Consider the following 26,510-nt stretch of genomic DNA (forward strand, 5'->3'; position numbering starts at 1 on the left):
TGATCTGAAGAGAGCTTGAATTTTTGAGTACTTTTTGGACAGATCCAAGAATTATTTATTCATTCATTCATTCATTCAATCATATTTATTGAGCACTTACTGTGTGCAGAGCACTGTACTAAGCTCTTGGGAAGTATAAATTGGCAACATACAGAGACGGTCCCTACCCAACAATGGGCTCACAGTCTAGAAGGGGGAGACAAACAAAACAAGTAGACAGGTGTCAATACCATCAGAATAAATAGAATTATAGCTATATATACATTATATTTAGCAATGAATAGTCGAGGTGTGGCTTACTGGAAAGAGCACGGGCTTGGGAGTCAGAGGTCGGGGGTTCTAATCCCAACTCTGCCACTTGTCTGCTGTGTGACTTTGGGCAAGTCACTTAACTTCTCTGTGCCTGAGTTACCTCATCTGGAAAATGGGGATTAAGAATGTGAGCCCCATGTGGGACAAGCTGATTACCTTGTATCTACCCCAGAGCTTAGAACAGTGCTTGGCACATAGTAAGCACTTAACAAATGCCATTATTATTATTATTATCATTATTATTATTATCATACCAAAATCAATCAATCAATCCATCAATTGTATTTATTGAGTATTTACCAGGCGCAGAGCACTATACTAAGTGCTTGGGAGGTACAAAATAACAGAATTGGTAAACACACTCCCAACCCACAGTGAACTTAGGGTGACAAGCTTCTGGGAAAGAAAATGCCCTCCTCCCCCATCCTTTTAGACTATAAACTCACTGTGGGCAGGGAACGTGCCTACCGACTCCGTTGTACTATGCTCTCACAAGCGCTCAGTACAGTGCTCTGCACACAGAATGCACTAGATTAATAACACTGATTGATTGATGATATTGGCAGAGATGGGAAAGATGGAGGAGGAAGGAATTGAGGAGAAAAGAGGAGATTTCTGTTTTAGACCCTTCAAGCGTTTTGAGCTATTCTGAGCCATCTGCTGGAGGAGGGGTCATTGAGCCCAGTCCCAGGACAGCTGATATATGCCCGCACTGAATCCTTTATTGGTCAACATGGATAGCTCTAAAGGCAAGCTAATGTATCAAGTCGATCTCTTCTGGCAGAACAGTTTCTTTTCCCCTTGGCAGGAATAAACTAGCACATGCTACTTAATTAGCTTCATGTTCCACCGTAGATCAATAATGAATGCCAATCCAGGCACCTCTCAGGGCTGTTATTCTCTGTTACAGTGTGCTGATTAGGTCTGATTTCTGCATTCTGGGATAAGTTGTCATAAAAGCCACTCGAATAAGCAATCAGGGTCACTGTTTGCTGAGCTCCCCAGTTGATGAAGGGAAGATGAAGGACCCTGATGGGTGTGTTTTGTTTTTTTCTGGGGATGAGCAAAGTGGGGGAATCTCACATTCGCCCAAGCTGGGGTCGGGTCTGAGTCCTGTGGAAGTGAACCACGTGGGACAGCTGAGGTTGCCAGGGCAACTGGGGGGCTGCCTGGTCCTGGGGTTGGGAGGAATTCTGGTCTTTACGAATAACTGGGACAGCAGACAGACTACGGACAGATGGCGGAATCTCCATTTGACTCCTGGGCACTTCTTCTGAATTGCCCGTCTCCTTTTTCCAACCAAGAAAAGTCAATGAACCTGACGTGTTTTCCCATCAGTTTACTCATTCTATCTTTCCAGGATTTCTGTGAAGCAGGGAGAGGCAGGTCTTATCCTCATTATATTGGTGAGGAAACTAAGGCCCTGAAAGGTCAGTCAATCAATGGTATTTATTGAGTGCTTACTATTTGCAGGATTGCCCAAGGACTTGCTCACGGCTATCTCTGTCTTTGGACTCAAAAAAAGACCGTGAATGGGAGGAGGCAGTCAGTCACTCAGTCCTTAATAAATAATCATATTTATTAAGTGCTTACTAGAGGAAGAGCACTGTACTAAGTGCTTGGGAGAGTGCAATGTAACAATACAATCAACACATTCCCTGCCCACAGTGAGCTAAAGGGAGAGATGGATATTAATATAAATAAATTACGCATATGGATAGAAGTGCTGTGGGCCTGGGAAGGGGAATGACTAGAGGGAGCAAGTCAGGGTGACACAGAAGGGAGTTGAAGAAAAGGAAAGGAGGACTTAGTCAGGGAGGGCCTCTTGGAGGAGATGTGCCTTCAGTAAGGCTTTGAAGAGGGAGGAGAGTAATTGTCTGTCAAATATGAGGAAGGAGGGTATTCCAAGCTAGAGGTAGGACCTGAGCGAGGGGTTGGTAGTGAGATAGATGAGAACAAGTACAGTGAGAAGGTTGGCATTTGAGCAGTGAAATGTGTGGGTTGGTTTGTAGTAGGAGAGTAGTGAGGTGAGGTAGGAGGGGGCAAGGGGATTGAGCGCTTTAAAGCCAGTGATGAGGAGTTTCCTTTGGATGTGGAGGTAGATGAAATTTCATTAAGTGAAATTTCATTAAATTCCATTTAATGAAATTAAATAAAATTAACACAAAGGAATCTTAGCTAGGCCAGAGGAGGGGAGGCAGAGATCTCTGATGAAGAGGTGAGGCTGTCGACATGCCAGTGAAAGGCAGAATGGGAAATGCAAAGCAGCCACTTTTTCTGAATGGCATTTGTTAAGCATTTACTATGTGCCAGGCACTGTACTAAGTACTGAGGCAGATACAAAGTTGAACACAGTTGCTGTTCTACATGGGGCTCAGAGTCTTAATTCCCTTTTAGAGATGAGGTAACTGAGGCCCAGAAAAGTGAAGTGACTTGCCAAAGATCACAGAGCAGACATGGGGTCGAGCCGGGATTAGAACTCAGGTCCTCTGGCTCTGGGACCAGGCTCTATCCAATAGGCCAAGCTGCTTCCCAAAGCAACAGGGAAACAGGAGAGCAAAGGCATGATTTTACTTTTTCCATTGAACTCTCCCAAGCAAGTAGTACACTGTTCTGCCCAGAATAAGAGCTCAATAAATACTATTGATTGATTGACTGGTTGGTTCTCTGGTTTGTTAATGTTTTGCTTCTAGTAATCATAGCAGCCCGATGGATTTGTAGAGTTTTATTTACCCAAAACACTTTCACATAAGTTTACTTTCTCTCTTCCCAGCATTTCGTTGAAGGATGAGGGGGACAGGTTTTGTCCCCATTTTATGGCTGAGGAAACTGAGGCACTGAAAGGTTAATCAATCAATGGTATTTACTGAGTGCTTACTATGTGCAGAGCACTGTATTATGTGCTTAAGTGACTTGCCCAAGGTTTCACAGTCCACAAGGTGCCACTTCAGAGGGGAAATCCAGATAACCGGAGTCAAAGAGAAGAGGACAGTTGATGTCAATGTTATTTGTACATGTAACTGTTAAGTGTTTACTATGTGCCAGGCACTGTACTAAACTCTGGGGTGTATACCAGCTAATCAGGTTGGACACAGTCCCTGTCCCACACAGAGCTCACAGTCTTCATCCCCATTTTACAGATGAGGGAACTGAGGGACAGAGAAGTGAAGTGACTTGCCCAAGGTCAAACAGCAGACTTGTGGTGGAACGGGATTAGAACCCAGTTCTCTAACTCCCAGGCCTATGCTCTTTCCACTAGGCCAAGTTATTGTTGTTATTATTATTATTATTATTGTTATTGTTATTATTATGGAATTTGTTAAGACTTACAATGCATCAACTGGAGAAGATACAATTAACCATGTTGGACATAGTCCCTGTCCTATATGGGGTACACAGTCTAAAGTAAGAGGGAGGATGGGGATTGGATTCCCATTTTACAGATGAGGAAACTGAAGAAGAGAGAAGTTAAATGACTTGCTCAAGGTCCCACAGCAAGCAACTGTCAGAGCAGGGATTAGAACCCAAGTCCTCTACCAGGCCAGTGCTCTTTCCTCTGTTACTCCTCAATGTCTAACTAGGCCATGCAATAGCAGAAGGGAACGCAGAGGGAGTGAAGAAAATTCATCCATTCAATGGTATTTATTGAGCCCTTACTGAATGCAGAGCACTATACTAAGCGCTTGGAAGATGTAACGACAGATAGACACATTCCCTGCCCACCACGAGCTTAAAAAAGAGGCCAACCGCCTCCCCGAAACGCGCTACGGCCAGAACTTGCATCGTAGTAAGAGTGATTGTTCTGTCATTGCATTCCAGCTGCAGAAACTAAAACGATCACTTTCTTTCAAGACCAAAAGTTTACGGAGTAAAAGCGCCGACAACTTCTTCCAGAGGACGAACCACGACGTCCGGCTGCAGATGGGCCTGCTGCCCGAAGCGAGGGTCGGTGGCGGCCGATTCCCAGACCCGGAGGGCAAGGGGACCACCCCCGCCAGGGTCCACCCGCAGCCAGAAGCCACCAAAGTGCACGCGTTCCAAGACCACGTCTTCAAGAAGCCCACTTTCTGTGACGTCTGCAATCACATGATCGTGGGTGAGGAGGCTGCCCTTCTTCCTGCGTGGGGATGAGGGGGATTGGGATGGGGAGCTGTCTGTTTGGGGGGTCCAGAGGGTCGCAGATCCGCCTCACTGCCCATGTCCGGCCTGCTTGTGCCCAGAGGAGAGCTTTGGGATGTAGCTTTGGGCTGGGCTGACTAGAGGAAAACACGGAGGATGTGTGGCAGAATCCCTAGTGGGGGTGAGGGAGAGAGGAGAGGCTGAGAGGTTTGATCAGGTTGGCCTGTCTGAGGATGAGCCTGCCTTGGGATGCAGATCTGAGGAAAGCCTGGACTAGAGAAGGCCGTGAGCAGGTGAGAGCTTCAGGGACAATTCCTTATCTTAGAGAAGCAGCATGACCTACTGGATAGAGCACAAATGTGGGAGTCAGAAGGACCTGGTTTCTAATCCCAGCTCTGCAACTTGTCTGCTGTGTGACCTCAGGCAAAACACTTAACTTCTCTCTGCCTTGGTTACCTCATCTGTACAATGGGGATTAAAACTGTGAGCCCCATGTGGGGCAGGGACTGTGTCCAACCGGATTAGTTGTATCTATCCCAGAGCTTAATACAGTGCCTGACACATAGTAAGCACTTAGCAAATACCACTGTTATTATTATTAGCTTGTATCTATCTCAGAGCTTAATACAGTGCCTAGCGCATAGTAAGCACTTAACAAATGTCATAAAAAAAAGATATGAGAACAGGCAAAGCAGTAAGACCAGTGGCTTGGTGGGTCAGAGTGCAGAGACAGTGTTATGAAGGAAATCACAGATGTTTCGAAGGAAAGAGCTATCCCAGGTGGCAAGTAAAAATAGGTTGGATAAGGCTATAAAAGGGAAACTGAGCCAAAGAAAACCTCCCTCTAGTCCCTCTCACAGTCAATCTCCCAATCCCACCCTCCTTCCTGTCTGGCATTCCCTTCCCCTTCACATCCAGCAGACCACTGCTCTCCACATCGTCAAAGCCTTCCTGAAATCACATCTCTTCTTGGAGAACTTCCCTGATTCACTGTCTTTTCCACATCCCTTACAGCCGCTTCAACACTTCCTCATTTTTGCCCTAATTACGTGGGTCTCCATCCAGGAAAACTTATGAACATATTTTAACTCTGGCGCTTCTCTCTCTCTGCAATTTACTTTAGTGACTGTCTCCCCCGACTAAGGCTGTAAGCTTCCTGAGGGAAGTCAGAGGACGTGGGTTCTAATCCCAGTTTCACCACCTGCCTACTGCGTGACCTATGTGATTAAAAATTATCTCTATCTGTTTTCTCAACTGTAAAATGGAGATTCAATGCCTAGTCTCGCTACCCCATAGACTGTGGGTCTGTGCATAACTCTGAATTGGTTATCTTGTATCTACCTCAGAGTTTGGCACATAGTAAGCATTTCACAAATATCATTATCATCATTATTATTATTATCATTATCATCATCATCATCAGACTGGGAATGGAATGAACGTGGAATGGGAATAGAAATCCAGGTCTAGTATGCTAGGTCTGCCTCAAACTTGCTTTCAGTTTCTGAGAGACTCATTTCACCCCCACATAGGCATTATCATTGCTATTTTCATTATGGTCTTTATGATGCATTTCTCAACATTCCAAACCCTGTGCTAAGCACTGGGGCAGATACGAGACAATCCAATCGGACACTGTTCGGGTGCTGCATGGGGCTCACAAGCGTAGGGAGAAGAAGTATCTTAACCCTATTTTACAGATGAGGAAACTGAAGCTCAGACATTTAGCCAAGGTCACACAGCACATCAGGGGCAGAGTGGGCACGTATCCTGACCGCCGGTCAGCTGCTCTTTCCACTTTCCCCCACAGCACTTAAGTCCATTTCTGTAATATATTTATTTCTATTAATGTCCGTCTCTCCCTCTAGACTGTAAGCCTGTTGTGTGCAGGGAATGTGTTTACTGTTATATTGTCCTCTCCCAAACACTTAGTACAGTGCTCTGCACACAGTAAGCGCTCAATAAGTACAAATGACTGGCCACCCTGCCTCCCAGCCTCGACCAAACCTATGGAGTGACAACAGGCTGGCAGACTGAGCGGAAGTGAGCCAGGCTGATCCGTAGGGTGGGTAGAGCCTTTGCGCCCACTCTTCTAGACTGTAAGCCCACCGTTGGGTAGGGACCATCTCTATATGTTGCCAACTTGTACTTCCCAAGCGCTTAGTACAGTGCTCTGCACACAGTAAGCGCTCAATAAATACGACATTGATTGATTGATTGATTGATTGATAGGTTTGGCACGGAGGCTGTGAGTCTTCCCACCCCTTGCCCAGCTGCACCTGGATGCCACCCAGACAGCATGGCTCAGTGTATAGAGCATGGGCCTAAGAGTCAGAAGATCATGGGTTCTAATCCTGGCTCTGCCACTTGTCTGCTGTGTGACCTTGGGCAACTCACTTCATTTCTCTGGACCTCAGTTACCTCATCTGTAAACTGGGAATGAAGACTGTGAGTTCCTTAGAGGACAGGGACTGTGTCTAACCTGATTTGCTTGAATCCGCCCCAGCTCTTAGTACAGTGCCTAGCCCATAGTGAGCACTTAACAAATACCACAATCATAATTAGTACACACAGCCCTCACTTCAAGGGATGTGGGTCAATGGCTTGACACCACTGAACTGTGGCTTCTTGTCTTAAGCGAAGGATGCAAATTCCCACCACCAGTCCTCCTCCAGGAAGACATTTTTCTTCTTCAAATACCTTTTAGTTGTTCCCGACCCATAGAGACTCCATGAACACTCCCTCTTCAGAGCATCCCATCATCTGTCATAAAGTCGTTCCGGTATGTGTATCCATAAGATGTTTTAGGGTTAATGAAATAAAGCTTTCTAATGAGTTTTGAGGCTCCCTGCAAAAGAGACATGATGCGCACAAGTTTCTGTTATTAACAGGACTGGAAATCGGGAAATGAAGACAGTTAATTAGGGATTTTTCATGTGGGGTTGGAACTGGGAGACTTTGGTCTGATTTTGCCTATGTCCCCCCCGATCCTGGCCCTCAACCGCTGATTGATCCAGAGATGGGAGTCCTGAGGGGCAATAGGAAGTGGCAGTTGAATCCTGGCACCTCGCCTCTGCCAGTCACCTGATGCCCAGCTCTCACTGTGCTCATCTGACAGGCTGCTATAGCCCTTGTTCCAGCCTAGGCTCAACCAGAGCCACTTATGGATATTTGGCTGCCCTGAAGAGGAGAAATATACTCTCCTAAGAATTTAGTACAGTGTTCTGCAAACAGTAAGCGCTCAATAAACATGATTGAATGAATGGAAAAGAAAGCTGCCCCCTCTTTAGGGCAACTAAGTCACTGTGGACAGGGAATGTGTCTGTAATACTGTTATATTGTACTTTCCCAAGCACTTAGTACAGTGCTCTGCACACAGTAAGCACTCAGTAAATACTACTGACTGACTGACTGACTTCGTCCCCTGCATGTGAAGTGGTGGTCTGGTGGTCTGTTAGTTAGGGGTAATGTCATCATTCAGCGTTCACCCTAAATCCGAAGCTTAGAAGCTTTATCTAGGCCCTCATCTCACCTTGCTCTACTGCCATTTCCCTCCCAGATCCTTGTTCACAGAGGCAGCAGGGCACGCAATCCCCTTGCCCCCTCCTACTTAACCTCTCTGCTCTTCTTCTACAAGCCAGCCCACATAATTCACTCCTCTAATGTCATCCTGTACTTCACTGTAACTCCATCTAGTCTATCTCGCCACCAACCTCTAGCTCACATTCTGCCTCTAGCCTGGAACTCCCTCTTCATATCTAACAGACAATTACTCGTCCCTTATTCTCAAAGTCTTATTGAAGGCACTTTCCCTACAAGAGGTCTTCCCTGACTAAGTCCTTACTTCCTTTTCTTCGACTCTCTTATTGACTTGCTCCCTTTATTCATCCCTCTTCTCAGCCCCACAGCACTTATGTACATATCCATAATTTAATTTATTTATATTAATGTCTGTCTCCCCGTCTAGACTGTAAGGTCACTGTGGGCAGGGAATGTGTCTGTTATATTATGCTCTACTTTCCCAAGGGCTTAGTACTGTGCTATACACACCGTAAGCACTCAATAAATATGATTGACTGACTGACTGACTTCAGCGTGGTCTAGTGAAAATACCACAGGATGGGAGTTGGGAGACCTGGGTTCTAATCCCAGCTCTGCCACCTGCCCGCTGTGTGACACTGGGTTTCTCTGTGCTTCATTTTCTTCATCTGTATAATACCTTGTTGTTGATGTTTTATTGTATTTCTTAACCTTTTTCTACATGTCAGACACTGTACTAAGCAGTAGGGTAGAGAAAAGCCAATCAGGATGGACATGGTCCATGTCCCACATGGGGCTCACAGTCTTAATCCCCATTTTACAGATGAGGTAGCTGAGGCACAGAGAAGTGAAATGACTCGCTCAAGATCACACAGTAGACAAGTGGCAGAGCCAGGATTAGAAGCCCGGTGCTTTTGAATCCCAGGCCCATGCTCTATCCACAAGGCCACGCTGCTTCTCATGCCTGTTCTCCCTCCTCCTTAGAATATTGGTCTTATGTGGGACAGGAACTAGATCTGCTGCAATCATTTTGTGTCTACCTCAAAGCTTAGCACAATCCTCCTAAGTAAACACTCTAACAAATTCCAGAGTCATCCTGGTCAAATTTTTAACTGTGGCCAACCTTAAGACCACTCCCCAGCCTTAGCTCCTGGAGGTGGCCTGCTCTCGCTGACCCCCTGAACCTGGCTCTGGGCATCTCTGTGAGTTTTCTGTGTGTTGCTAAATCATAGCAATAATAATAATAATAATAACAGTAAGCCCTTACTATGTAACAAGCACTATTCTGAGCACTGGGATGGATATAAGATAATCATGTCAGACAGAGTTCCTTCCCATAGAATCTGACTCTGGGCATTTCTTTGAGTTTCCTATGTGAGGCTAAATAATAATAATAATAGTAATAGTAATAATTATGGTAAGTGCATACTATATGCCAAGCATTATACTGAGTACTGGGGTGAGAATAAGATAATCAGGTCAGATACAGTTCCCACACTATGGGGGGCTCACAGGCAAAGTGGAAGGGAGGACAGCATGGGGAAGCAGTGACCTAACCCCAGCTATGTCACTTATCTGCTGTGTGTCTTTGGGGAAGTCATTTCACTTCTCTGGGCCTCATTTCCCTCATCTGTAAAATGGGGATTGAGACTGTGAGTCCTTTGTGGGACAGGGACTGTGTCCAACCTAATCACCTTGTATCTCCCCCTGGACTTAGAACAGTGCTTGGCACATAGTAAGCACTTAAATACTACTACTACTACTACTACTACTACTACTACTACTACTACTACTACTACTACTATTATTATTATTATTATTATTATTAGAAAAAGCATGGGCTTGGGAGTCAAAGGACCTGGGTTCTAATCCCAGCTCTGCCCCTTGCCGGTTGTGTGACCTTGGACAAGTCATTTAACTGCCCTGACCCTCGGTTTTCTCATCCATAAAATGGGGATTAAATACCTGTTCTTCCTCCTACTTAGTCTATGAGGACTGCATGGTACAGGGACTACATCTGACCTACTTATCTTCTATCTACCACAATACTTAGCACAGTGCACTGAACAAACGCTATTATTATCATTATTATTATTATCATCAGGTATTAAATCCCCATTTTACAGATGAAGAAACAGAGGCTAAGTGACTCGCCAAAGCTCACACAGCAGGCAAATGGTGGAGCTGGAATGAGAACCCAGGTCCTCTAACTCCACTAGGCTCTTTCCACTAGGCCAAAAGGGATCACTAGACTCTGCCAAGTGGGGGACTAAGGGGGATGTGCTGAAATATTTAAGACCCCTGAGAAGCAGTGACCCCCTCATCCCCAGGGTAGGCAGGTTCCCCCTGGGGAGAACCTGAAGTGAAAAGGTATGCGCTGACACAGAGGGGAACAACGATGCTAATCCTCCTCAGGAAGCTCTGTTCCCCTTTCCATTCTGGTCTCCCTGGGCTGCCAAATATCTCCCTCCCATCTCTCCTCCCTGAGGGGGGCCAAGAGAGAGGGGCTGAAAATATCCATCCAAGACTAAGAAAGGAAAGGATCCATAGAAAACCAAACTGATTTATTTTCATCAAAGAGGATTCCACACCCCCCTGAAGAGGAGGCTCTGTCTGTGAATCGATCTTTTGGGCCCAGAAGGGCGCTCCACACCGAACAGAATGGTACCAGAATAGGAACCAAAGAGGCAGCTGCGGAGCAAAAAAGAAACTAGCCCAGCTCACAAGCTGCGCTGTTCTTTTCAGGAAAGGAAGTGAAGAAGAATTCTCTGATGGATTCATGCCACAAAGGGGAAGAAGTGCCATTTTAGGAGCCACGCGTGGGTTGAAAAACATCAGGAGAAAAGGGCACAGGGGTCTGGCTATCTTTCTCTCTGAATCCTTTGGACAAGGGACCCCTCACACATGGCTTGGTGTCAGCATTCTTGAGAGATTTTGGGTGCTTGCCTTCAGGCCTGCACTCTCCTATGAGTTCCATGCCAGGGAAAGCTGTTGCGTTCTATGTCTTTCAGGAAAGAGACCTTTCCTCATAACCCAGGACCATAATTCAGATGATATCTTAGAAAAGTCCAAATCTTCCCGAGGCCTGTATCTTGGATTGATCGTTGAATACAAAATGGTTAGTTACAAAATGGGCAAGTCACTTAACTGCTCTGGGCTTCAGTTAACTCACTTGGAAAATGGGGTTGAGGTGTTTCTTCTCACTCTAAGACTGAGGGCCCCAGGTGGCATAAGGATTGCGCCCAGTCTGATTGTATTGTATCTACACCAGTGCTTAGTTCAGTGCTTGACACGTAAGAGGTGCTTACAGGACACTACAAATATAATAGAAAACTTTACATTTTACAAGAGCAGTCTCCTTGAGTCCTAGCTCATTGTGGGCAGGGAATGTGTCTGTTACATTGCTTATTGTACTCCCCCAAGCACTTAGTACAGTGCTCTACACACAGTAATCAGTTAATAAATATGATTGACTGACTGACTGAATATTTTCATTCCTGAACTCCTTAGTTTTGCTCCTTTTGGACCAGAACTCAAGAGTCAGTGGCAAAAGGCTTCTTCAGAGCTTTAGGCTCCCTACTATATATGAGACACCCCCATTTCCAATTCACCCATCTTCCTGAAGTTGGAAAGAAAACCAGGATTGCAGTTAGCTTTGATTGATGGATTGATTGAAATGGTTGCCATTTGGTTGAGTCTCTGTACCGAATCATCCAGTTTTATTCAGCCATTCAATTGTATTTATTGAGCACTTACTGTGTTCCAAGCACTATACTGAAAATTTGGAAGAGTCCAGTAGAACAATAAACAGATGCATTCCCTGTCCCCATGAGCTTACAGACTAGAGGGGGAGACAGGTTTTACTAAGGATAGTCCAGTTTTCAACTGACCTATTTTCTGTCCAGTCCCAATTCCTTCCTTCATTCATTCATTTATTCATTCAATCATGTTTATTTAGTGTTTACTGTGTGCAGAGCACTGTACTAAGTGCTTGAGAGAGTACAATAGAACAGAAAACAGACACATTCTCTGCCCACGATGAGCTTACACAGACATTTTCATGTCTACTACATTTACAGTGGCAGTGCATTTCACCGCCTCAGGGTTCAGTCCCTGTATTAAGGTTATCTGATTAAAGGCAGGTGACTGAAAAAATGAAGAAATATTACACCCCAGGTTTATTTGGGGGGCTCCTGGCAGAGAAGAAGCAGAAGTAGAAGCAGAGAAACAGCACGGCTTAGTGGAAAGAGCACAGGCTTGGGAGTCGAAGGTTCTAATCCCGGCTCCACCACTTATCAGCTATGTGTCTTCGGGCAAATCACTTAACTTCTCTGTGCCTCAGTTACATCATCTGTAAACTGGGGATTGAAACGGTGAGCCCCACGTGGGACAACCTGATTAGACTCTATCTAACCCAGCACTTAGAACAGTGCTTGGCACATAGTAAGTGCTTAACAAATGCCATCATTATTATTCTTCCCAAGCCTGAAGAAAAATCCTTGGCAATTGTCTATGTTCTTAATCAGCTTCACCCACTCAGTAACCAATATGAGAGGCATCTCTTTCTCAGAATGGATGGAAAATGCGGGCCCCCTGAAGATCTTCCTGATTGTAAGGTGTGCATTAAAACCATTCACATAAATAATCAAACAAGGGTAAATATTGCAGTAGCTCACTTACCTCTCCCCCCCCCACCCCAGGGCCTTTTTCTATACTCTCTGTCCCTTAGACATTAGTCTAATTGGTTCTCGATCCATTCTTGCCTCTTCTTGATCCTCTCAGAATTAAAGTGAGTGTGTTCTGGAGGTCACACCAGTGAAATTTGAGCTTGGTTTGGAAGCTGAAGAGGCTGATTGATTTGTTGCAGTTGGCTTCATTCTTTCTCCTTATGGTATTTGTTAAATGCTTACTATGTGATAAACACTGCTTAAGTGCTGGGGTAGGTCTAAGGTGATTAGGTCAGACACAGTCCCTGTCCCGCATGGCACTCACAGTCTAAGTAGGAGGGAGAACAGGTATTGAATCCCCATTTTAGAGTTGAGGAAGCGAGGCACAGAGAAATTGTGACTTGCCCAAGATCACACAGCAAGTTATTGACAAAGCCAGATTAGAATCCAGGTCCTCTGACTCCCAAGCCCATGCTCTCTCCATTAGGACATGGATAGTTCATTCCATATATTTACCATAATAATAATAATAATGGCATTTGTTAAGTACTTACTATGTGCAAAGCACTGCTCTAAGCGCTGGGGTAGATACAAGGTAATCGGGTTGTTCCACGTGGGGCTCACAGTCTTAATCCCCATTTTACAGATGATGTAACTGAGCCATAGAAAAATTAAATGACTTTCCCAAGGTCACACAGCTGACAAATGGCAGAGCTGGAATTAGAACCCATGACCCATGTCTACCACCCTTAAGTTTCACTGTATTGTCTCTGTCCCTGTTTTTCAAGATTTCGTAAATTTCAATCATGTCCTCTCCCACGTCTTTCAAGATTGAAAGTGCTAAACCTTTCAGTTCCTAATTCCACAGACATGTCCTTTGGCTCAATGGAAAGAGCATGGTTCAAATCTCCGCTCCACCAGTTGTCAGCTGTGTGACTTTGGGCAGGTCACTTAACTTCTCTGTGCCTCAGTTACCTCATCTGCAAAATGGGGATTAAGACTGTGAGCCCCCCATGCGACAACCTGATCACCCCAGTGCTTAGAACAGTGCTTTGCACATAGTAAGCACTTAATAAATGTCATCATTATTATTATTATACTTTTTTCTGATCTATTGTGAATTCAAGTAGTACTGCAAGTAGTATAAGTCACTTTTCTTCCCCTTTTTTGGAGGAAAGCCAAGAATAAGAAGGGGTTTTAAAGCAGCCCAGTAAACTCCCTTCAATGGAGGAAGAAAATCAGACCCATGGCATTTGATTTGTTTCTTAGAATTAGGGGCTTTGTCTCCCAACCTACTCGTTATACCTCAATCCCATCTACCTCACTGCCAACCCCTTGGTCACATCCGCCCTCTGACCTGGAACTCCCTCCACCTCTGAATCCACTAGGACCACCATCCTCCATCACCTGCAAAGCCTTACTGAATTCACATCTCCTCCAAGAGACCTTCCCTGGCAAATCTATCAACAGTGCACTTGGGTCTGTACCCCTTAACCATGTGATATTCACCCCACCCTCAGCCCCACAGCACTATCTGTCCTGAAGGTCTTGAACTAATCAATCAGCCAATTAATAGTCTTTAATGAGCATTCAAAGGGCTTGAATTAAACCTATAGGGACACCCAGAATTGAAAGGTGAGAAGAAGAAGAGTCTAAAAAGGAGACTGAGAAATAGCCTACTTACTATTCTGAAGTTTGAGGGCATATAGATTGTAAGCGTGTTGTGGGCAGGGAACATGTCTGCCAATTCTTGGATTGTACTCTCCCAAAGGCATGCTCTGCACACAGTAAGCATTCAATAAATACTACTGATGATGATGATGATATAGAGAAGCTCTTTGAAATGAAGGGCTCGCTGCCAGTTGAGGGCTGCATTTATAAGGATGAGGATCATTGAGAGGGGTTCACTTTCCTTCTTGAATACTTTGCACATTTATATTAATGTCTGTCTCCCTCTATAGACTGTGAGCTCATTTTGGGCAGGGAATGTGTCTGTTGTCGCATTGCATCCTTCCAAGAGCCTAGTGCAGTGCTTTGCACACAGTAAGCATTCAATAAATACAGTTGAATGAATGAATTAATATAGGGCACCTTTCCTGGCCCCCTGCAATTTTGGTAAGTATTGGTCAGATATGGTCATTAATCAATCAGTAGTATCTATTGAGCACTTCTCAATACTATCTACTGAGAATACAATACAATGGAGCTTATAGATACAGTTCTTGTCCAGAGGGAGCTCATAGTCCAGAACTGGAGAAAGGCATTCAAATAAATAAATAAATTACAGTCAAGAAAGGAAAAGTATACCTTATATCCTGCAGGAGACGGGCTTAAGTTGTTTTGCAGTATAGTGAGATTTCCACTGACATCAAAACTCTCACAGTTCCTTTCTAGCCAAACTCATGCTTAGAGAAGCAGCACGGCCTAGTGGATAGAGCTCGGGCCTGGGTGTCGGAAGAACCTGGGTTCTAATGCCGGCTCCTCCGTTTGTCTGTTGTGTGACCTTGGGCAATTCATTTCACTTCTCTAGGCTTCAATTCCCTCATCTGTAAAATGGGGATGAAGACTGTAAGCCCCATGTGGGACAGGGACTGATTAACCTGATTAACCTGTGTCTACCCCAGTGCTTAGTATGGTGCCTAGCAAATAGTAAGCACTTAACAAACAATAATAATTGCAATACTAATGATAATAATAATAACAATAACAATATAATAATAATCAGGATAATGCTTCGCAAGATGGCTATAGACAGAATCTAGGCTGGATAGCTGGCGGACCTAACCCAGGAATGATACTGTTCATGGTCCTGTTTCCAAGTGAGTGCTCACAATGAAGAACAGAAAAGAGTCTGATGGAAAGCTCTTGTCTGTGGGACCTTTTCCCCCAGGAAAAGTTGTCCAGGGAGAAAGGGAAATGTTAATGCTTCATTTTGCTGAAGAATTTTTTTAAAAAAGAATTTCTGAGCTGGGAAGCTAGAGCTAATTTTATCCTCAGTGAGCAAAACTGTGGTGTTCCCAGGAGCCTGGTTGGATGTCGTAATGGATACCTCAAAATAGTGATCATGGTGGTATTTATTAAACGCTTACTCTGTGCCAAGCACTAGGGTAGACAAAAGATCATACATTCTTGGATCAGATACAGTCCCTGACCCACACAGGGACCACAGTCTAGAGGGAGGTCCAACAGGTAGCTTTTTCCCAGTTTACAGATGAGGAAACTGAGGCCCAGAGACATTAAGTAACTTGTCTGTGGTCACACAGTAGGCAAATGGCAGAATCAGGATTAGAACCCAAGTCTTCTGACTCTTAGCTCTATCTTCTACCTCATAGGGCGTCCTGCTTCGGGGTCTCCGTTAGAGCAGAAGGTAGGGCAATTTCTTCTAGACTGTGAACCTATTTTTGGGTAGGGATTGTTTCTATCTTTTGCCAAACTGTACTTTCCACGCACTTAGTACAGTGCTCTGCTCACAGTAAGCACTCAATAAATATGATTGAATGAATAAATGTATTTCACTCCCTGAGGCTATAATGGTGAATACAGCAGGGACCAGACTGATACTTAAATTTCAAGCAGCATGTCTTAGTGGAAAGAGCATGGGCTTGGGAGTCAGAAGTCATGGGTTCTAATCCTGACTCCTCCACTTGTCAGCTGGGTGACTTTGGGCAAGTCACTTCACTTCTCTAGACCTCAGTTACCTCATCTGTTAAATGGGGATGAAGACTGTGAGCCCCCACGTGGGACAACCTGATTACCTTGCATCTACCCCAGCGCTTAGAACAGTACTTGGCACATAGTAAGCGCTTAACAAATACCATCATCATTACTATCATTATTATTATTATTCAAAACTTTGCGGGTGCTGAAGGATAATAACAGTAATTACAATAATAATTTATTTGCAAAGCATTTACTGTACATCCTGCACCATACTAAATGCTGGGGAAGATGTAAGATAATCCAGTCAGACAACATTTCTGTCCCACATGGAGTTTGCAGTACAAGTAGGAGGGACTCCGCATTTTACAGAAGAGGAAATTGAGGCACAGAGAAGCCCAAGGTCCACAGCAGGCAAGTGTGAAGCAGCGTGCCAGAAGATCTAATCCCAGCTCCTCCAACTGTCTGCTGTTGTGACCTTGTACAAGTAATAATAATAATAATTATGGTATTAAGCGCTAACTATGTGCCAAGCACAAGTCATTTTACCCTTCTTGGCCTCAGGTCCCTCATCTGTAAAATAGGGATTAAGATTGTGAGTCCTGTATGGGACAGGGACTATGACCAACCTGACAACCTTTTATCTACCCCAGTGCTTAGTACAGTGCCTGGCACATAATAAGCACTTAACAGACATCATTTTTTTTTAAAAAAAGCGTCAGCACCAGAACTAGAACTCAGGTCCTCTGATTCCCAGGCTGGTGATTTTTGGCCATAAAAATGATCCAACCAATTTGGGAAAATGATCTTTGTCCAAATCTCCCACCTGCTAGGGGCCAGACATATCCTCTCCTGAACAGCAGATCTGGCTCTAACCACCCTGAGGGCTTTCTGGATGTGACCCAGTGACCTGGATGTGAAAGGCGAGTCTCTGAGCCACCCTGTCTCCTATTGCTATTTTTGCACCCCAGTTAGGGCTAGGGGTCGGGGAGAAAGAGAAAGTTTTCCCACTGCCCGTCAGACACAGAAATATGAAAGATCAACAGAGGCATTTATAAACAGTGAATGCCATTCGTTTCTTTCAGCTGTTGTGAAGGGGCAGTCGACAAAGCGGACAAAGGCAGAGAGAGAAAGGGGTCTCAGGGGGTCTCGCCTAGGCCCGCCTAACTGAATAACCCTGAGAATTCAATTTCCCAAAAGACCCAGGACATGGACAATTTCTGTGTTAGCAATTCCTCATGCAGTCGGGGCTAGCCGGTGAACTATTTTTAATGCATGCCGTGCACTGAAGTTGAAGAACTAGGGAAAAGACAGACTTTTAAAAATCTCCTTTTACCAAAAACCCTTTAACTCCTGCCCTTCCTTCTCCATTGGAGAAGGTTTAGGATGAAATGATAGAGGTGATTGGCTTGGGAAGTGTTGAGGCGTTTTCCATGGGAATCCTATATATTTTCATTTTTCTTATGTTCCATTCTTTCACCCTACAAATGACACTGACAATTTGAACGCCTCCTGATTTCCATTATGTTGTTCAGCTTTTGTGTCTCAACAATGGCGTGCTCACCTGTTGTGAGCACAGTGAGTTCTGTGTACTGCTGGATCTGAGAAATAAAACTGTTCCAAACTGAATCCTTAACCAACCAATCCCCCTCTCGATATGTGCTTTTGGCTCCCCGCCGAGAAACTGGGAGAGTGTGGATAACTCCATGCAAGCCATCACCACTGTTGAAAAACACATAACTATCAATGGTGTTCCCTGAAGGATAATAATTCCTCCAGAAAGGGCAGAGGTCAAATGTAGACTCACCACAGGCCCTGTTGTCTCCCTGTTAAACTCTCATTGTCTGGGAATAATAATTATGGTACTTATTAAGTTCTTACTTTGTGCCAAGCACTGTCCTTGTCTTCCCTCTGGATGAGATGGCCAAATGGTTTTATATTCCCTCTTCTTCAAATCTGCAAGGCCCCAGAACTCCCCATCATGGTATTTAAGTGCTTACTATGTACCAGGCACTGTAATAAACATCGGGGTAGATATGAGTTAATCAAGTTGGACCCAGTCCATGAGCCTCACATAAGCCTCACAGTATTGACCCCCATTTTACAGATGAGGAAACTGAGGCACAGAGAAGTGAAGTGGCTTGTCCAAGTCCCACAGCAGACATAGTGGTGGAGGCAGAATTAGAACTCAAGTCCTTCTGAATCCCAGGTCCAGGTTTAATCATTATTATTATTATTGTTGTTGTTGTACTTGTTAAGCATTTACCTTGTTCTAAGCACTGCCCAAAGCCCTGGGGTAGATAAAAACCAATTAGATTGGACAAAGTCCCTGTCCCACATGGGGCTCACAGGCTACGTAGACTTAAACCCTGTTTTTACAGATGAGATAACTGAGGCCCAGTGAAGTGCAGCAACTGGCCCAAGGTCACACAGTAGACATGTGAAAGAGCCGTGATTAGAACCCAGGTCTTCTGATTCCCAGGCCATTTCACTAGGCCATGCTGCTTCTCAAATAGCACGAGAGTATCCTTCCAGAACATCCATCCTCTTGGTTGGGGTCAGCACTGACCTTATTCACGATGGTGTTTGCCTGAATTCTGGCTGCGAAACAGCGTGGCTCAGTGGAAAGAGCCTGGGCTTCGGAGTCAGAGGTCAGGGGTTCGAATCCCGGCTCCGCCACATGTCTGCTGTGTGACCTTGGGCAAGTCACTTAACTTCTCTGGGCCTCAGTTACCTCATCTGTAAAATGGGGATTAAGACTGGGAGCCCCCCATGGGACAACCTGATCCCCTTGTAACCTCCCCAGCGCTTAGAACAGTGCTTTGCACATAGTAAGCATTTAATAAATGCCATTATTATTATTATTATTATTATTATTTATTTACCCATAAGGATGCCCTCTACCTTCTGGACAAGGAGCAGACCAGCTCTGTCATACACATTTCCATCTCCCAGTGGCTTCTGTTCTTCCACATGGAAAGAACATAAGAAGCAGTATTGCCTAGTGGATAGAGCATGGGTTTGGAGTTAGAAGCCTCCTCCATTTGTCTACTGTGTTACTTCACTTCCCTGCGCCTCAGTTCCCTCAAAATGTAAAATGGGGAATAAGACTGTGAGCCCTATGCGGGGCAGGGACCGTGTCCAACATGATTAGCTTGTATCCTCCCCAGCGCTTAAGTACAGTGCCCGGCACATAGTAAGTGCTTAACAAATATCATAAAAAAAAAGATACATCAACATTACCCCAAATTACCTGACTCACCTCCTGCAGCCACGAAAAGATGGAAATTGAGGAATTTGTGACGTTTGTCTCCAATGTACAAAGACTCCTTTTAGAGCCTGATGCAAAGGATGAAAGCAATACAAATAACAGAAATAACTCCTCTTTGAAGTTATTACATGCTTACACAGGTAATGCTAGGTATTCGGTGAAAGGAACAACTCTTTGATGTTAAAATAGCTCATAGCTTGTTTGTTCGCCGGTCTCTTTTTCTGAGACAAGATAGAGCTCACCAACAAATATAGATTAATATTGATATAGATATAGAAATAGATATAGATTATATAGATATGTAGATATAGATGTAAGTGAATATGCAGGTATACATATAAGATATAGATGTAGTTGTGGATGTGGATGTAGATATAAATATAGATATAGATGTCAAGCAGTGTGGCTTAGTGGAAAGAACCCGAGCTTGGGTGTCAGAAGACGTGGGTTCTAATCCTGACTCTGCCACTTGTCTGCTGTGTGACCTTGGGCAAGTCACTTAACTTCTTTGTACCTCAGTTACCTCACCTGTAAAATGGAGGTTAAGACTGTGAGCCCCACGTGGGACAACCTGATTACCTTGTATCTACTCTAATGCTTAGAACAGTGCTTGGCACATAGTTAGTGCTTAACAAATACCCTAGTTAACATTATTCATTCATTCATTCAATCGTATTTATTGAGCGCTTACTGTGTGCAGAGCACTGTACTAAGCGCTTGGGAAGTACAAGTCAGCAATATATAGAGACGGCCCCTACCCAGCAATGGGCTCACAGTCTAGAATTATTATGTTGATGTAGATGTCCATGTGGATATAGATATTTATGCAGATATAGATAGATAAATGCCCTCATTTCTTCTTCTTCCACTCCCTCCTGTCACGCTGATTCGCTCCCTTTATTCACTCCCCCTCAGCCTCACAGCACTTATGCATATATCCATAATTTATTCATTTATTTATATCAATGTCCATCTCCCCCTCTAAACCGCAAGCTCGTTATAGGCAGGGAACATTTCTACCAACCCTGTTATATCGTACTCTCCCAAGAGCTTATTATTGTGCTCTGCAAACAGTAAGCGCTCAATAAATATGATCGATTGATTTAGATATAGATATATGAATATTGCTACATTCACCCAGCATAGTCAAATGTTGCCTTAACTCCACATGCATAATTCAACACTGAATACATTACTCTAGCAGGGGGAGAGCTGAAAACTGAATTTGTATATTCCTACAAAAACAGGAATAATACACACTGGTGAAAGCACAGCATTAATTGTTGGGGAAGGTTTAAGACAATCAAATCGGATCCAATCCTTGTTCCACAAAAGGCTCAATCTAAAAAGGTAGAGAGAGGAGGTATCAGCCCCATTGTACAGATGAGATGACTGAGACACAGAGAGGTTATGTGATCTGCCCCAAGGACACCCAACAGGACAGTGGCAGAGCTGGAATTAGAACCTGGGTCTCCTGCCTCTCAGCTTCGTGCTCTTTCCTATGTGACGGTAGAGGAACCACAAAGCAATATTTCCACAGTGCCCAGCTCTTCAACTGAACAACATATCAACCCTGGAAGCCATGATATTAAGAAAAATGTATTGAGAAGCAACATGGCTTAGTGGATAGAGCAAGGCCCTGGAAGTCAAAAGGACCTGGGTTCTAATCCCGGCTCCAGCAGTTGTCTGCTGTGGGGTGACATTGGGCAAGTCATTTCACTTCCGTGTGCCTCAGTTACCTCATCTGTAAACTGGGGGTGAAGACTGTGAGCCCCATGTGAGACACGGACTGTGTCCAACCTGATTACCTTGTATCCACCCCAGTGCTGAGTACAGTGCCAGGAGCATAGTAAGTGCTTAACAAATACCATTTAAAAAAAAAAATGTGAGGAATTTAAAGACCAGAAGACCATAACAAGGAGTATTGAAGGGCTGGATAATAAACTTGCTGAGGAAAAGCTAAAGGGTTGATTCTACTTTGAGATGAGATAGCTCAGGGGGTGTATGGATAAGAAGCTGCGATTTTGAATCTAAGGCTCAGAATGGGACTGACGTGGGTTGTTTTTATTTATTTCCTTGGTTATTTATTTATATTAATATCTGTCTATATATTAATATAATTAATATATCAATTAATATATTAATATCTGTGTCCCCCTCTAGCTCGTTATGGGCAGGGATCATATCTGCTATATTGTCCCATTGTACTCTCGCCAGCACTTAGTAGAGGGCTGCGCACACAGTAAGCACTCAGTGAATATCATAGGTTGATTGAATGCAGAAATACCAGCTGCGAAGTCCAACCACAGCCCTGCAAGTCGCCATGGAATGTGCAAGTATATAGAGCTGAAGAATGTCATCGAGTCTTTCCTAGATCATGTCTTCATTGGCCCAATGGGATTGCCTTAGCATTTCATCATCAATGGTAGTGTGCTAAGGAGAAGAAGCATGGCTTAGTGGCATGGGAGTCAGAATGGCATGGGTTCTAATCCCTGCTCCACCACTTGTCTACTGTGTGACCTTGGGCAAGTCACTTCTACACTACACTTCTCTGGACCTCAGCTTCCTCAACTGTAAAATAAGGATTAAGACTGTGAGCCCCATGTGGGACAGAGACCGTGCCCATCCTAATTAACGTATATCTACCCCAACACTTAGAACAGTGCTTGGCACATAGTAAGTGCTTAACAAGTGCCGAAATTATTACTAATTATTATCATCAAGGGGAGATAAGCATTAAAATAAATTATGGATATTTACATACGTGCTTGGGGGCTGAGAGGGTAAATCTTCAAATCATCTTCTGATGCCTTTCTGAAATTCTAATATCTTTTGAATGATGACTCAATTTGTGGTGTTTTCGAGACCCAGCCTACACAGTGTATTTTCTGCCCACAATAAACATTTATATGCCATAAACCTTGTGAATTCAGAACCATCTAGAAATGTAACAGTTTCGGCAGGGCTAGCACTGACCAGCTAACAAGATCATTGGAAGAGTTTTACGAAAAAAACCTCATCAAAATGCAGAAGGCTAAACATTTGCAGTTTTTCATACAAAGCTTTCATAAAAATATCCTTTCCAATCAGGCCATCTCATCAGCCTCTCTTAGCACTTAGGTTTATGTGGATTTATTTATTCCATTCACTGAATGTTTTGCTTATTTTTACTGTTACCATTTATGTCTATGTTTTCCCTTTGGAGAGCAGAAATGGTGTCTACTAACTCTACTGCACTCCCAAAGCATTTAGTATAGTGCTCTGCACAGAGTAAGCATTCAGTAAATAGTATGTCTCCCCCACTAGAATGGAACTTCCCCAAGGCCAGAGACTGTGACATTTTCTATGTTTCCAACCACCTGGTATACTGTATTTTGGGATATTAGGGATAATATGGTATTTCTTCAGTGCTTACTATGTGCCAGGCACTGGAATAAGCACTAGGGCAGATTCAAGCATATCAGGTTGGACTCAGTCCCTGTCGCACATGGGGCTCACAGTCATCTTCCCTATTTTGCAGATGAAGCAGCTGAGGCCCAGAGACATGAAGTGACTTGCCCTAGGTCCACGGCAGGCAAGTGATGGAGCAGGGATTAGAATCCAGGTCCTTCTGACTCCCAGGACCAAGCTTTATCCACTAGATCATGCTGCTCTTAGGAGTTAATCAGCATAGGATTCTGCACACAGTAGGCATGCAAAAATAATGAGGTTGATGACGGTAACGTTGGTGTTGATCATCATGGTGATGAGGATGATAGAGAAGCAGTGTGGCCAGGTCGATAGAGCATGGGCACGGAAGTCATAAGCTAATCAATTATTATGTGCCAAATACTATAATAAGGGCTGGGAGGATACAAGCAAATTGGATTGGACACAGTTCCTGCCCCACATGGGTCTCACAGTCTCAGTCCCCATTTTACAGATGAGATAACTTCACTTCCAAGGAAGTGAAGTGACTTGCCCAAGGTCACACAGCAAACAAGTGGTGGAGCTGGGATTAGAAGCCATGTGACCTTCCAACTCCCAGGCCCGGGCTCTGGGCCTGCTAACTTAATTGTGCTTGAATCAAAACTGTTAATTCCCAAGCACCAGTGTATAGTAGATAGAGCACGGGCCTGGGAGTTGGAAGGTCATGCACAATAAAGTTAGGAGTGGGATAGGAAGATGGAATCAGTGTTTTGAAGCAAGAATCAAACCTACCTCATTGCTGCTCAACACGAAAGGCCAGTCATGGGGTGGAGGGAAGACACCTCCAGTGTGAACTGCTTTCTGGATCTGCCCCTGGGAACGATATCGGCGGAGTCTGATAACATAGTGCGGAGACACCAGTAAGCAGCCCACTCCAACCCCACCGGCCCACTGATGTTTCTGGTCCTGGAATGGAGATGTGGGAGGGGGAGCGGGGAGAGGGCTGTTTTCTAAAGGATGATGGCTGGGAAATGAGCGATCTAACTGGATTTCCTCCTCTGGTTGTGTCGGGCAGGGACCACCACCAAGCACGGACTCCGCTGTAAGGCCTGCAAGATGAGCGTCCACCACAAGTGTACTGAGGGGCTCAGCCAGCAACGCTGTATGGGCAAATTGGTAAGAAAGTCAAAGGGACGTTGCCAATCGTCCCTAGGGCAAGCATTTCATTTTCACCATCTTACGGGGGATGGGACACATGGAGAGGGGATTTGAGGGTAGAGGAATGGACTGTGAAATCCAAGAGCAACCTTCCTTCCAAGGGTTGATCAGTCGATCGTATTTATCAAGCACTTGCTATGTGCAGTCCACTGTACTAAGCACTTGGGAGTGTACAATAGAACAATATCCCAAGAGATTTCCATAGCACAAAATCTCACTCCTCTTACTGGACATCCATTGGATTAGAGAACTAGCATGGCCTAGTGGAAAGAGCACGGTCCTGGGGGTCAAGGGACCTGAGTTCCAGTCCCAGCTCCTCCACATGTGACCTTGGGCAAGTCACTTAACTCCTCTGAGCTTCAGTTCCCTCCTCTACAAAATAGGGATAGTACAAGCACTTGGGAGAGTACAACAGAATTAGCAGATATGTTCCCTGCCTATATTGCCCCCATCCAAGCCCCAGAGCACTTAGGTCCATATATGAAATTTTATTTATTTCTATTAATGTCTGTCTCTCCATCTAGACTGTAAGCTCATTGTGGGCAGCAAATGTGCCTGTTATATTGTTCTAAAGTACTCTCCCAAGCACTTAGTACAGCACTCTGAACATAATAAGTGCTCAATAAATATGATTGACTGATTGCCTGACTGATAAAGAGCTTCCAGCAGAGTGGAAGTCCACAACCGCTGGTTGGCTGGCTCATTCCCCCTCACAGAGGCCATTCTGGGACCACGGAAGGATTGAGTAAATCACCAAGTGACAGACACCAAAACAGAGAAGCATCTTAGCTTAGTGGAAAGAGCACAGGCCTGAAATTCAGACGTTCTGCTCAGCTCAGCCACTTGTCTGCTATGAGTCCGTGGGCAAGTCACTTCACTCCTCTGGGCCTCAGTTCTCTCATCTGTAAAATAGGGATTAAGATTATGAGTCCCATGTGGGACAGAGATGTGTCCAGCCTGATTAGCTTGTATCTGCCCCAGTGCTTAGAACAGTGCTGGCACATAGTAAGCACTTAACATACACCACACACACATGTGGCACATAGTAAGCGCTTAACAAACACCACAGACACACTTCACTTCTCTGGGCCTCAGGTACCTCATCTGTAAAATAGAAATCAAGACTATGAGTCCTAAGTAGGACATGGACTGTGCCCAACCTGATTAGCTTATATCTACCTCAGTGCTCAATGCAGTGTCTGGAACTTAGTAAGCGCTTAACAAATACCATAAATAAATAAAAAGCAGAGTCCAGCCAGGTGGCAGTTTTGACCCAAGGAATCCCAAGAGAAGAAAAAGTTGTTATGCATTTCCCCTAAGCCTGGCTGCTTCAATGCCCACTCTTTCTGATGCCACAGACTTTCAGGTTAAAGATGCCCATTACAGAGAAGGACAGGAGCCCTGGAGTGAAGGAGCCTGGAGGGGCAGCGAGTGGGTGGAGAAAGAATCTGAAAGGACAAAGTCTTTACTCATTCAGTAAGCCGCACTTGGCCACCATGGGAAGGAAATTATAGGTCTGAACCAGCGAACGCTTGCTGAGCCACCTCGTTGGGAGAGACTGGAGATGTCTCCAGCAGAACAAATTGGGTTTATTTTTGGCAATCTGAACTACTTTTATCCATCTCAGCGGTGTCATCCATCTCATCTCTCTCTCATCTCTCATGAGAAACAGCACAGTTTAATGGATAGAGCAAGGGCCTGGGAATCTGAGGTCACGGTTTCTAATCCCAGCTCTACCACTTCTCTGCTGTGTGACCTTGGACAAGTCACTTCACTTCTCTGGGCCTCAGTTACTTCATCTGTAAAATGGGGGTTGAAGCCATGAGCCCCACATGGGACAGAGACTGTATCCAACCCGATTTGCTTATATCCACCCCAGTGCTTAGTAGAGTGCCTGGCACAAGATAAGAACTTGACAGATATTATCATTATTAAATATTATCATTATCTCCCTCTTGCTTTCCTCTCTATTTCTCTCCCTCTCTCTAGCCAAAGGGGTTTCGACGTTACTACAGCTCCCCCTTGCTCATTCATGAACAGTTTGGCTGTATCAAGGAAGTGATGCCCATTGGTGAGTCTGGAGGTGGAGGGGGGGGGGAATCTAATAATAATAACTGTGGTTTTTGTTAAGTGCTTTCTATATACCAAGCACTGTACTAAGTGCTGGCTTCTGTACTGGGAGAGGGCTTTGTCTGGATTTTTTAGGTTCCTCCACCGCTCAGATCGAGATTGAGGCGGGATGCTGAGACTCCTCTCTTCTAATGATAATGATGGTGGTATTTGCTAAGCACTTGCTCTGTACCAAGTCCTGTACTAAG

General features: G+C 44.6%; 1 protein-coding gene across 1 annotated transcript in view; it reads left to right on the top strand.

Moving 5' to 3' along the window:
• STAC (SH3 and cysteine rich domain) overlaps window positions 1-26,510 on the top strand; it is a 95,666-nt gene that overhangs the window by 29,587 nt on the left and 39,569 nt on the right. The window contains exons 2-4 of the mRNA XM_038772683.1: window positions 4,132-4,408; window positions 24,050-24,150; window positions 26,182-26,263. Coding sequence (XP_038628611.1) covers window positions 4,132-4,408; window positions 24,050-24,150; window positions 26,182-26,263 — 460 coding nt within the window. The remainder of the gene's footprint in view (window positions 1-4,131; window positions 4,409-24,049; window positions 24,151-26,181; window positions 26,264-26,510) is intronic.

The sequence above is a fragment of the Tachyglossus aculeatus genome, chromosome 2 (assembly GCF_015852505.1).
Source record: "Tachyglossus aculeatus isolate mTacAcu1 chromosome 2, mTacAcu1.pri, whole genome shotgun sequence".
Taxonomy (NCBI): domain Eukaryota; kingdom Metazoa; phylum Chordata; class Mammalia; order Monotremata; family Tachyglossidae; genus Tachyglossus; species Tachyglossus aculeatus.